At 39.0% G+C, this 14,009-nt stretch overlaps 1 protein-coding gene across 1 annotated transcript in view; it reads right to left on the bottom strand.

The window, feature by feature from the left end:
• cd276 (CD276 molecule) overlaps positions 1–14,009 on the bottom strand; it is a 139,052-nt gene that overhangs the window by 86,815 nt on the left and 38,228 nt on the right. The window contains exons 3-4 of the mRNA XM_015378509.1: positions 9,365–9,715; positions 1,698–1,994 (exon numbers count right to left, since the gene is read on the bottom strand). Coding sequence (XP_015233995.1) covers positions 1,698–1,994; positions 9,365–9,715 — 648 coding nt within the window. The remainder of the gene's footprint in view (positions 1–1,697; positions 1,995–9,364; positions 9,716–14,009) is intronic.

Here is a 14,009-nt window from a genome sequence, read left to right as displayed (position 1 = left end):
TAGATAGATAGATAGATAGATAGATAGATAGATAGATAGATAGATAGATAGATAGATAGATAGATAGATAGATAGACAGACAGACCTACTAAGGGTACATTTACAATTAATTAGTCTAACTCAAAAAACCTCTCCTACTATTGCTACAAAAAAAACTTCCTGCTGACACTTATTGCTTTAGAAGTAAAAGAAAAACAAAGGCCAACAATTCTTAGGATATGATTTGTGATATCTAATTTTTTCACTGACATTTTGAGAACATATCCGCCCAATGAATAAGAAGGCCATGACACTCAGGCGTTAGGTAATGACATTAATTTTCTATATGAACAGCAGCAGTAATATATTTGATTGAGCATCTGTGTCCTATGATGACACTTCAGTGTCCCATGGCAGTCATACCCAAAAACGAGCAATTTAATTTCAAACCTTTTCTCTCATGCTAATTCTAATGTATAAAGACCTCAAAGCATATCTCTGGGTGCAAATGAATTCCTCTATGTCCATTTCAAAGAACCAAAGGTTTAGTCTCTCTTCTGGGTGCTACTGGATGATTGATTTACCTAATCAACCATTCAAATTTACAATTCAGTTTTTTAATAAAAAACTGCCGATTGAACAAGGGAAATAAATGCCAGTAAAATGCAAAGCACAATAATGATGCAAAGAAGTAGCTTTCAACCACTGTCAAAGTAGAGCATCAATCTAACAGAATAGAGACAGTAACAGCAGCAACGCTACACCAAAATGGTTTCTTCAGTTATATTTGTATTGTCATTGTGTGTTCAATAATTCCCCACCTCCCCAATGGTCCCTCTGACTGGTTAACTGTTCTGTTCTGGGGGCAAGCAAACTGTTGGAAAGGCCAACTTCACTCAGCCATCCAGTCCTGCCAGTTGGCCATCCTGTTTCCAGACAGCCCAGTTATTTCCCAGCCCAGTGGAGCAGCACTCAGTGACCTCTGCCTCGACCTCCGTCTCAAAAGGCCGAGCACCAGCACCAGCTACAGCCCAGAGAGCCAGCTCTGGCCATCTCTACTTATTTATGAGCCATTTCACACAGTGCTGCTCCCATTAGAGACCAACCCTTAGCCCACCCTTACATGGCATTCTCGTCACATTTAACACACAGGATATACCATCAGGTCCAGGCAGACACAGCTGGGCAGAGCCTTAAGGTGAGGTTATAAAGACCGTCCTAACACTGATGCTAACAGAAGCATAGTCTAAAGATGTATCAAATGATTTAAGAAAATGAAACACATAACAACAATGCCCAGGTGGCAGGGTACTTGCTGCAGAGAATATCTGGTCATTTTCCTTTTGTGCATTTGTTCATTTTACTGCTTTAATCTTTTGAAATATTTGATAAAAGGCAGCTTGACTGTGCTTAGAGGAAATATCCCCCACTGATCTTACTTAACCATGCAAAAGAACTAAAAGGTTCTGTCTAGTGAAGTGTATGTGTGCAGGTCTTTAATTCCCAGTGGTTTAACTGCAGCTTTGAAAGACACAAACTAGTTAAACTCCACAGAGAGAAACTTGCCAGACACAGCGGTAGACAAAAGGATACAACATTTTAATGAGAACCTCTGCATGCTTGATGGGAAAACATGCATATTCTGTGATGGTAAAATTCAAATACACCAACAAAACAGTAAAGAGTAGCTAATAAAGAAAAAAAGATCCTTTACCAACCTGTGACTGTGACAAAAATGGAGCGTTCCTCACTAAGCAGTGGGTTGATCAGTCTGCAGTTGAAAGAGCTGTTGGGCTCCAGCACGACGTTGAGCACACTGGTCATGGTGAACAGCCCTTGTTCATTGGCCACCATTGAAGTTGTGATATTTTCTGTCAGGTTGTGTCCGCTACCATCCTGCCATACAACATCAGCCTTAGGATATCCGCCATATGCCACACAGGTCAGGGCCACCTCATCCCCAGGCCGTAAGTTAGATTCAGGCTCCAAAGTGACCTCAGGCTTGGTGTAGGGAGCTGGGGTAAAGAAGCAGAGAATAGGTATGGGTAAGTCAGCTTGAAGGTGTGATGCATGATTGACATGTGATGGGTAAGACCAGCTGACAGGTTGGCTTAAGGCAAAAAAACACACTTGGACAATAGATAACTAAGTGCACCAAGACAGAACAGGTGGCTGGACTTCAGCTATAGGTAGCTGCAGCTGGATTGTGATTCGGAAGGCTCCTGTCCATCATCCTCCTTTTAGTACAGTGGTACAGGATGGGTTTCCAGTTCAGCCACCATTATAAACTGTCAGAGTATCTCACTTTCCTATTTCCAAGTTCTGCCTTTTTTATTTTTCAAATTAGGTTACAAATTAAAAATAACACCACAGTTTGGAAATTTGTAGATAGACTTAATATCTGAGCCAAGATATATATATATGTCTCCAACCCCTAGATGATTTTTTTTCATGGTGGGGGAGTGGTCGCCTAGTTGTTAGGGCATTGCGCTTGGATGCCAGAGGTTAGGAAAAGTCCGGTCATAATCAAAATACAAACTTCCGAAAGTACTTTAAATATAAAATTATTACATACTGTTCAATAAATGATAAGTGTTTTTCGTTAAGAGTAATTTTCATTTGAATGTGCTTTAATGGAGGCATCCGTGTTTATCAAAGAACACTACTGCCACCTACTGGTTTGTGACGTCACGGTGCGGTATCGGCTGTTGATCAAGTCCCAGTGCTGTATCTGGTGTTTGTCACAAAGTGCTATTATCCATGATGGCGACGATCAGTGCACTGATGATGATGTAGTAACGGATTATTGAAAACATTCTTCTTCTAAATGTTGGCCACATATTACATGTTTTTCCTCTGGCCAGAAATTCGATGACAAATCCTTCAAGTTGACAATCCAACGATGAACCCGTCCGTGGAATCAGAAAGGTGGAATAACTAATGTTTTTTTTTCACATTTACCAGATGTATTACAACATCCAACTGCTATGCACGTGGGCATTGACAGTTTAATTATAGCTCTAGTGAATTTCAATGGTGAAGTCATCTGGAAACCTTTTCAGGAGTCAAGTGTTACTATATTTGGACAAAAATGTCCATTCCCGGACTCAGTGATCGCGACGAAAAATACATTTTATACTGATTAACACTAAATTCATTAAATGGTTAAATTCCTTGCTGACCGGACTTTTCCTTTAACTCCAGACTGCTCCCCAGGCGACGCACAATGGCAGCCTACTTTTCCCTAAGGGGATGGGTTAAATGCAGAGTGTGAATTTTGTGTTTTTATACTTGTGACAATGTAATGACGATGAAGTTAAATTCTATTCTATTCTATATAAAAAATATATCTATTTTTACTTTGCTGAGTTTCACTTTCCATCCATATTGGTCTTGGTTCAACTATGAAAGTTTGTTTTTTTGGATAAGACTGGTAAGATTGATAATATGCCAAAGGCAGCTTGGAGAGAGGATCCTCCTTCCAGCTTCTTTGACTGAACAGTTGCCTAAACGGTTACATTATTGAGACAAAAAGATGGCAGCAAACACTGGGAATCTTCTATTTTGGTGTTTCTGTGCAGTAAGTTTAACCCTCCAAAATTGCCTGATATGATTCCAGTAAATGTCCTAATTTTATTCAAGAAGCTTAGTTTATTACATAACTTGAGATCCTGGAGACTGAGATATCCTCTGCTATACTCCCCTACACTCTAAAGATGCTTCCTCTGAGCAAACTCCCACAGAGGGGTTTGGATCTCTAGAGGTGGTGCCATATAACAGCAACAAAGAAGTGAGCAGACAACCCCTGGGAAAACACCAAACAGACAGCTAATCTGGAATCTGAGACTACAGAGCCCATGGCACAAAGAAGGTAGAAGGAGGGAGGTGAAGGATCCGTTGTCAGACTCGTATAGTAACACCTTTTCACAAACCCGCAAGCTAAAACACAAGTAAAAAGGTGGCAGGAGAAGACAATCATTGCACAGAAAACCAAGGGGTAAAAGCTGAACTTGAGTTTAAATAAGTTTGTCATTGCTGCTTTTTATAAAGCAGGATCTCGACACGCAGAAAGAATGGGCACCGACTCCAGCTGTTCATTTGACTTACAGATTCCCACCAGGTCTGCTTTTATTTTCTTCCAGCACAGCATGAAAGTTTGCAGCAGTAAGCACAAACACAGCCTAAAAATAGAGCATCTAATAATGTGCACCATAAAAATCAAACCAATTTGTCACTGCAGGACACAATGACAGATCAAAAAATGTTAGCTGTCAACACCTCCCAATACACATCCTCTCTGGGAGAATCCGAAGCAATCTCACAACAAATATAGAAACGTGAGAATGAAGGGAAGAAACACAATATCATTATAAATAAATAAAAGACTCTCAGCTGTGAAAAGGGGCAGTGTGATCTCACAGCACAGAAGATGTTAGTGAAGGTTGATTGACTGTGACAACAGCTAATAATCAAAGTCAGCACATATTGACCATGACAAGGACCACAATCAGCGCGTATTGACAAAAAAAAAATCCTCTGCAGCCTAGAGGAAGCTGTTTATTACCTGTTTACATCGTATGTGAGATAATTATCCTAAATCAACTATACTATCAGTGTGTATGTGTCTATTTGTGAGAGGGTAGTGGAGGCACAATAAAGAATGACCTTTAAAAATGTATTATTTGTTGTTGTCTAGTGAACAACTTAAAGAAATATCCCCTGTGCTGTAAAGGCTGGGTTTAAGGTGTTTCCAATATTGTATGAAAATGTAATAATATGATTGATTTAAATGTTTATTGTAATGGGAAAATCAAAAATTTGTTCTTTTTTGTTTGGAAATACAACTTATTATTGTTTTTATCATTATTTAAAAAAAACTCATCAGTTCATTAAAGTTCTAGTACTCCAATTAGATATTTTACACACAGAACACAGATTCATTACACTTGTTGTGAATATCTAACAATTACACTGGAGATCAAAATCACAATTTGCTCAATATACAGTTCCACAATGTGGAACTACTAAGAAATATCTAAAACGGAGTATAGTATTACTATATTTATGTAGTATTTTTATGTATATTTGTTGAGTAGCATGCATTGTCAAACATTACACAAATAGCCAAACCCTTAAAAAAAACGAAACACATGGATATTTTGGTAAATATCAGTGGCCATTTCTATCTCTCTCCTACTACAGAATCTCATTATCTCATTTAGATCCCCATTTTTGTAAGAATTGATGTGCAACTCCAATCTCCCTTTCCAGTAAGCTAAAAATTGGTGAATGCTGGTGAAGATTCTCAGTCATCCAGATCATAATCATTCCAAAAAAGTAAAAAAAAAAAAAAAAAACAATCCACTGGACTATGTTTCCAAATTTGAAGTCGTTTTGTATTTCATGCAGGAAGCTTTTTCAACTCAAAATGTCAGAAATAGCATTGAGTTGGAGGTTTTATACAGTAGCCCAGCAAAGCCTTTGTTTTTGTTTAAAAAACATGCAAATTGAAACAGACGAATGGGTCCGCCCTTTGGAATGGGGGTCATTTGGCTTCTTTTGATAGCCTGCAAAGCCCCATACCTGTCTATGTCTCTGAAAGGGGGGTTGTTCAAGGGAATTGTTTGCCTGGCTGAACAGGCAAGGTCTTTTGTTCTCCTGTGAAGGGGTTGGGGTTGCGATGATAGCGGTAAGGGATCAACTCAATTGCAACATTGTAGATTACTGAAAGCTGAAATCTGAGTCCACTCCATCTGTTTAAGGTTGGTTTAACCTTAAACAGAGGGTCCAAAGGAGTGGACCCATTCATCCATTTCTATTTTTATGTTTTCTAAACAAAAACAAGTCTTTGATGGGCTACTGCATAAAGCCTCGAACTCAACGCTATTTCTAACATTTTGAACTGAAAAAGCTAAACGAAGCTAAACGTCTTCAAACTCAGAAACAAAGTCCAGTGGATTGTTTTTGAACTTTTCTGGAGTAAAAATCTGGAAGCCTGTTAGTATACAAGACCCAATGCATAGCCAAATATAAAAACAGATAATAAACATTGCTGAGAAGCATGTTTTGTAGACAGAGTGGTGTTTTGTATTATACTTTGGTGATGGTTTAATGTTTGGTGGGGTCTCATGGAAGGCATTCTGTTTGCTGTTCCCATGTAAAAAGACTGATCCCCAAAGATAATCAGTAAAGAAGGAGATGATGGATCAGTGCAGCCGGAGTTGAGCCTCGTCCCTTTCTATTGCCAAATCATTGAAAATGTTTATCAGGACTTTCATCCAAAACACAGAATTCCCTCCCTGTGTTCCAAATAAGAGTTCCTTGAAACAGAAAGGAGTAAAAGAATAAAAATGGCAACCCTTGACTAGTGATGTCCTGCATTGCTGCACGCCTTTTGTTACCAGCTAAGTGTAACTGTTCAGAATGCTACAGCCAAAGCTGCATCTGATTTTGGTCAGATACCCACACAGACTAATATAATAGTCTGCGTCTCGATTTTTTTTATAAATATTTTCTTTAATCTAGATCTCCAGGTTATGTGGAATCAAACTGCTTCTAAAAGAACACGTTTTGTTTTATTTTTCACACCATCTGTGAGTGATCAAACAGGCTGACTTACCAGCCACCTGCAGAAACAAAGCAGCACTGTCGTAATCTTGCACTCTTACAAAACAGGTGTAGCTGCCTTCATCAGCAACCACCACCTTTCGTAGTAGGAGTGAAGCGTTGCCCATGGTCATTTGGGCAGGGAACAGGACCGTACGGTTGGCGTAGCGTTCTGCTTGTTCCTTCAGCTGGTCTTGCCCCATCCAGAATGCATGGACGCTGCGTTTGGTGTCTGTCAGCTGCCAGAATATGCTCACATCAGATAAGTTGAAGGGACTTGTGTGGCTGAAGGAGCAGTTAAGGGTAACATCCTCGCCATGCAATGCCACGACTGGTTGGTCTGGCACTTGCAGCTCCAGCTTAGCTGAAAAACAAGATGTGGGACATACAGAGATTTAAACAATTAATGAGCAAATTAAACAGATGGTAAAAAGATGCATGGAAAAAAAACAAGTATGAAATCTTACTTCATAAGTTTATTTACACTTCTACCTGAGTTTTTCCTTATGAATTCAAAATAAACACACAAAAAAAAGAAATGTATATTCCCAAATGCTACCATGCCCAGGCATAGTATAAACATACAGTATTCTTTGAATCAAAGCTTTAATCTGGTGTGTAGTTTTCACATTTAACTGCCTGACGCCTACACATATCTGGAAGGCTTTGAAAATAAAATCAGAGTGCCATTTGGAAATATATGCTTTGGCTGCTTTAGAAACGCAGCATTTGTTTGTGCAGCGCAGTAGCATGAACAGGGTAAGCGGAAATGAGTGCGAGCGGCAAGAAGTGAGGGGATCTAAAAGTAAGCATCGGGACTTTTCTTGCGTTCCTGAAAGCTTTGCCTCCTGGTGATGGCTCAGCGCCGTAAAACTCAGTAACAGAGGCAACATCTGTTTGGCTTTACTTTAATCTTTGGTTAAATCTAGCAAAAAAGATGAAAAAAAAAGAGACTGGGGCGGTAGAAGAGGAAGAGAAACACAGCAAAAGCATTTTACATGTTTTATTTCTCTATTCAATTCAGTTTATTAATATAGCAAAAATTTATAACACGTTATTTTAAGGCACTCTACATAGGCATTATTTTGTGTGCATTTTTTNTTACACTTGTTGTGAATATCTAACAATTACACTGGAGATCAAAATCACAATTTGCTCAATATACAGTTCCACAATGTGGAACTACTAAGAAATATCTAAAACGGAGTATAGTATTACTATATTTATGTAGTATTTTTATGTATATTTGTTGAGTAGCATGCATTGTCAAACATTACACAAATAGCCAAACCCTTAAAAAAAACGAAACACATGGATATTTTGGTAAATATCAGTGGCCATTTCTATCTCTCTCCTACTACAGAATCTCATTATCTCATTTAGATCCCCATTTTTGTAAGAATTGATGTGCAACTCCAATCTCCCTTTCCAGTAAGCTAAAAATTGGTGAATGCTGGTGAAGATTCTCAGTCATCCAGATCATAATCATTCCAAAAAAGTAAAAAAAAAAAAAAAAACAATCCACTGGACTATGTTTCCAAATTTGAAGTCGTTTTGTATTTCATGCAGGAAGCTTTTTCAACTCAAAATGTCAGAAATAGCATTGAGTTGGAGGTTTTATACAGTAGCCCAGCAAAGCCTTTGTTTTTGTTTAAAAAACATGCAAATTGAAACAGACGAATGGGTCCGCCCTTTGGAATGGGGGTCATTTGGCTTCTTTTGATAGCCTGCAAAGCCCCATACCTGTCTATGTCTCTGAAAGGGGGGTTGTTCAAGGGAATTGTTTGCCTGGCTGAACAGGCAAGGTCTTTTGTTCTCCTGTGAAGGGGTTGGGGTTGCGATGATAGCGGTAAGGGATCAACTCAATTGCAACATTGTAGATTACTGAAAGCTGAAATCTGAGTCCACTCCATCTGTTTAAGGTTGGTTTAACCTTAAACAGAGGGTCCAAAGGAGTGGACCCATTCATCCATTTCTATTTTTATGTTTTCTAAACAAAAACAAGTCTTTGATGGGCTACTGCATAAAGCCTCGAACTCAACGCTATTTCTAACATTTTGAACTGAAAAAGCTAAACGAAGCTAAATGTCTTCAAACTCAGAAACAAAGTCCAGTGGATTGTTTTTGAACTTTTCTGGAGTAAAAATGTGGAAGCCTGTTAGTATACAAGACCCAATGCATAGCCAAATATAAAAACAGATAATAAACATTGCTGAGAAGCATGTTTTGTAGACAGAGTGGTGTTTTGTATTATACTTTGGTGATGGTTTAATGTTTGGTGGGGTCTCATGGAAGGCATTCTGTTTGCTGTTCCCATGTAAAAAGACTGATCCCCAAAGATAATCAGTAAAGAAGGAGATGATGGATCAGTGCAGCCGGAGTTGAGCCTCGTCCCTTTCTATTGCCAAATCATTGAAAATGTTTATCAGGACTTTCATCCAAAACACAGAATTCCCTCCCTGTGTTCCAAATAAGAGTTCCTTGAAACAGAAAGGAGTAAAAGAATAAAAATGGCAACCCTTGACTAGTGATGTCCTGCATTGCTGCACGCCTTTTGTTACCAGCTAAGTGTAACTGTTCAGAATGCAACAGCCAAAGCTGCATCTGATTTTGGTCAGATACCCACACAGACTAATATAATAGTCTGCGTCTCGATTTTTTTTATAAATATTTTCTTTAATCTAGATCTCCAGGTTATGTGGAATCAAACTGCTTCTAAAAGAACACGTTTTGTTTTATTTTTCACACCATCTGTGAGTGATCAAACAGGCTGACTTACCAGCCACCTGCAGAAACAAAGCAGCACTGTCGTAATCTTGCACTCTTACAAAACAGGTGTAGCTGCCTTCATCAGCAACCACCACCTTTCGTAGTAGGAGTGAAGCGTTGCCCATGGTCATTTGGGCAGGGAACAGGACCGTACGGTTGGCGTAGCGTTCTGCTTGTTCCTTCAGCTGGTCTTGCCCCATCCAGAATGCATGGACGCTGCGTTTGGTGTCTGTCAGCTGCCAGAATATGCTCACATCAGATAAGTTGAAGGGACTTGTGTGGCTGAAGGAGCAGTTAAGGGTAACATCCTCGCCATGCAATGCCACGACTGGTTGGTCTGGCACTTGCAGCTCCAGCTTAGCTGAAAAACAAGATGTGGGACATACAGAGATTTAAACAATTAATGAGCAAATTAAACAGATGGTAAAAAGATGCATGGAAAAAAAACAAGTATGAAATCTTACTTCATAAGTTTATTTACACTTCTACCTGAGTTTTTCCTTATGAATTCAAAATAAACACACAAAAAAAAGAAATGTATATTCCCAAATGCTACCATGCCCAGGCATAGTATAAACATACAGTATTCTTTGAATCAAAGCTTTAATCTGGTGTGTAGTTTTCACATTTAACTGCCTGACGCCTACACATATCTGGAAGGCTTTGAAAATAAAATCAGAGTGCCATTTGGAAATATATGCTTTGGCTGCTTTAGAAACGCAGCATTTGTTTGTGCAGCGCAGTAGCATGAACAGGGTAAGCGGAAATGAGTGCGAGCGGCAAGAAGTGAGGGGATCTAAAAGTAAGCATCGGGACTTTTCTTGCGTTCCTGAAAGCTTTGCCTCCTGGTGATGGCTCAGCGCCGTAAAACTCAGTAACAGAGGCAACATCTGTTTGGCTTTACTTTAATCTTTGGTTAAATCTAGCAAAAAAGATGAAAAAAAAAGAGACTGGGGCGGTAGAAGAGGAAGAGAAACACAGCAAAAGCATTTTACATGTTTTATTTCTCTATTCAATTCAGTTTATTAATATAGCAAAAATTTATAACACATGTTATTTTAAGGCACTCTACATAGGCATTATTTTGTGTGCATTTTTTTTTTTTTTTTGCTTTCTGGCTGATTTTTTCCTCTCATCCATCCATGTGCATGAGCATCCTGTTGTGTGCTGTTCGTCTAGACTGGGCCAAGAGCGCAGTCCACGCTGCATAATCATTGTAGATTAGTAGCCATCTCAAACAGGCTAGAGTACATTCATAGTATTCTCAAGAGTCAGCATTCTCCATTGATCCCTGTCTGCTGTTATACAACTCTGAGACACTCATCAGCATCACAGGGGAGAAAAATTCCACTCAGGCACCCCGGAGCAATGTGGTCTACTTCATCCTCAGCCTCTCTAATTGTTATAATCACGCTGGCATTTTAGCCTCCTCACCCCATTTTGAGCTCTGTCCATCACAGAACCAATGTCAGCGTTGAACTACTTTCCTGTGAAGGAGATCCGGCTGCAGCAGAGGTGCAAGAATTACTTCCCCTATTAACAACAAACAGCTCTTTCATCTGAGAGGGTTCATACAGATGGGTATTGCCAAGTCAAGGCAAACCCCTATTTTCAATCACATTCAGCCAATTCCTACATGAGGCTTCTCTCCTCTGATTCACACCCCCACCGGCACCAACCCGTTAGCCTGTGAGAACAGTGCCCCCTCATGTCTCACCTCGCAAGTGCAGAGAGGTGAAATAGAAAAGCACAGATGTCAGTACGATGAAGTATGAGAAGCTCACAGCATGGGTGATACGCTTTTATGGAAAGCAAGAAAACATCTTGTTATCGAAATGTAAAAACAGAGGGGTTACAAAAGAAAAGGCGGATGGAAATAAAACAGTGTGCCACTAGCTTGAAGGTTCAAATGGATGGGTTTTTAACTTCAGTCACAGTTTCTATAGGATCCACGTACAAACTCACAAATCAGTTCACTGACTTCTACAGTAAAAAGAACAGAAGGCTTTCCCTGCCTTTAAACTCCAATTACAAAAGCTCCTCTGCTGCTGAGGGGGTAATCTCCCCATATTGTGCTCACACTCACTCAGCAGGGCTGCACAATATGGAAAGGTTATCGCAGCAAAGCAAAGCAGAAGCAGCATTGTTTCTTCGCTGCAGGGCACATTAAACAAATTTCTCAAGAGCATATTTTCACAGTTTCAGGGTGGCCCAACATTTGCTGCGCTAGGGTTTTTGTATGAGCAGAGGGGTCAGTGACAGCCCACTTCGAGGATTGCATGTTAAAAGGAGGAGGGGAGAGAGCAATTAAATCACTCCCCAAGCAGCCCGGGATGACTCACACCACTGACTTCATACACAAAAGGGAGAATGGAAGAGGGAAATGGAAAAAGGGAAGACTGGAGCTGGGCTCACACTTAAAGATAATATCTGGAAACAAGCCAACAAAGGGTGTGATGGAACCTCACACCATAATCCCTCAACCAGGACCAGACAGAGCAATAGAAACTTGTCTTTTTGTTCAAAAATATTGCATCCTCCCTCATCGCTTCCTCCCAGCTTTGCTAACCGTTGACCTTGCTCTCACTCTGTTGCCCTAAGAGGTTGCTCCTCTAAGTAAGGGACCTTAGCAGACAAACTGACCTGCACTGCAAAAGCAGTGCTAAGTTCATCGGCTAAACAACTCAATTTTTCTTCTTATCAAAAACTAGAGAAAATACTCATGTAGTATGACAATACATGTTTACAGATGACACAATCGTATCTATCTTATCTTATCGCTTAGCTTGACTGCATTTGTTCAACACACAACTATCTGGGTAGTGTTAATGTGTTGTAGCAGTAGTACAAACCTGGTTTAACTAATAGATTTGGTTCAAAGTAAATTATTTCTACATGAATGTTAAAAGTTTTATAATTTTTATTTTGCACACGTTTTCATTGCTAAAATTATTTATTTTCATAGCTAATCTTTTGTTTTATTTTAAAATGTTTTCAATTTTATATTAAGAAAAGAAATATAAGTCATATAAAGTGAGTCAGCTAATTAACCCTATAATGCCAAATGTATCGTATTTGATACATACGGTTTCTGAAATGTTTTGCATCTGACACCTATTGCATAATTTAATGGTAAAAACTTTGCTCAAAATCCTATTGTACACAATCAGATATACCTGATAACAGCCAGTATTAGACTACACAAAATATAATCTTGACTTATCGCATAGTTCAACTCGACACCGATACTAAGTAAAATATTCGATACTCAATGTCATTTTCGATACAAGGATAAAAACAAAGACTCCAAAATTCAACAGAATTTTTTTCATTAATAAACAAAATACAATAAATACATAAATAAATACAATAAACAATATTTTGAGGTTGTATGCTGTGCACAATATTAAGCAAGCTTGATAAAAAACTTACAAATTAAAATTAAGTGTTCCTTCCTTGGCTATGCTTTACACACATAACAATGACACTAGCCAAACCGGTTAAGAAACAGAAAACAGTCTGAAACCGAAAAGTGCACAGAATTATTCAATCACACAGTGTTCAGAAAGTGCATTGTCCTCTATTCTGCACTTTAGATGAATGACTGTTTAGGTGCCACTGGTGGTGGCACTGTATCGATACTTTTGAAAATGAGTATTGTATCCGGATACAACTTTTCAGTATCGATACTTTTTTGAGTATCGATACTTTTGACAACCCTATCGCATAGTAATAAATTATTAATATCAAAAATGTATTTCTGTTTTTTCTTTTTACATATTTTGCTAAAAGGGCAAATAAGGAATTCGAACCAAAAAAAGTAATTTTCTGTTTTGTGTTATTCTTGGATTGGGCTTTAAAGGGTTAAGCAGAATTCCTGGACACATGCAGCAGCCAGTTACATGTCACACACGGTCCATGGTTTCCTACGTGCTACTTCTATATTTCCTTGTCTGTCTGAAGCCGAGCACAGAGAGACCACACAATACCTTTAGTGGAGGAAAAGCAAATGCGTGATGGGACCTAAGCTAAATATTCGGTTGTTGTCTATAGTGGTGCGACTTAGGAGGAGTCCAGTGCCACTTTGGAGTAGAGTAACAAACCCCACAACGATGGCGACGGAGAAGCCTTTTGACCGCGCAGGGATTGAGCTGTGACATCACTCTCTTTCAGTGCATATGCAAATCGGTCAGGTCTTTTGGGGTATGGTCAAGATCCATGGAGAAGAATATGTTTGATGGCGAGCCAACCCAACTGAGTCATAGAACCAGAGGCTATATACACCATAACAAATAGCAGATGGACTATCTGCTATGGTAGGATTTTACCAAGCAATCTGCATTGATACTTGTTTGAACTTGGAAACATAATTAAGGAGTGCACTCCATTAGACAGACTTGATCACCAAAAAAAAAGGGAACAACTGATAAGCAAAGTCATTGGGAATTTAAAGGCGCTTTTCTGTTTATTTTATTTTATTTTTTTGTACACCACTGTCTGTTGTTATACTTCTATGTCGACAAGCTTCTGACTAAAGTGAAATTCTTATTTGCAACCCTTTTTTGTTTGTTCATTCATTGTGGCAGTTCCAATTGAATTGAATTGAGCTCTGTTTTGACCTACCGTATTTTCACGACTATAAGGCGCACTTAAAC

This window comes from Cyprinodon variegatus, unplaced genomic scaffold (assembly GCF_000732505.1).
Source record: "Cyprinodon variegatus isolate N-32 unplaced genomic scaffold, C_variegatus-1.0 Scaffold173, whole genome shotgun sequence".
NCBI lineage: Eukaryota > Metazoa > Chordata > Actinopteri > Cyprinodontiformes > Cyprinodontidae > Cyprinodon > Cyprinodon variegatus.
Note: the sequence above shows the minus strand (reverse complement) of the source record. Positions and strands in the feature narration are given on the sequence as shown.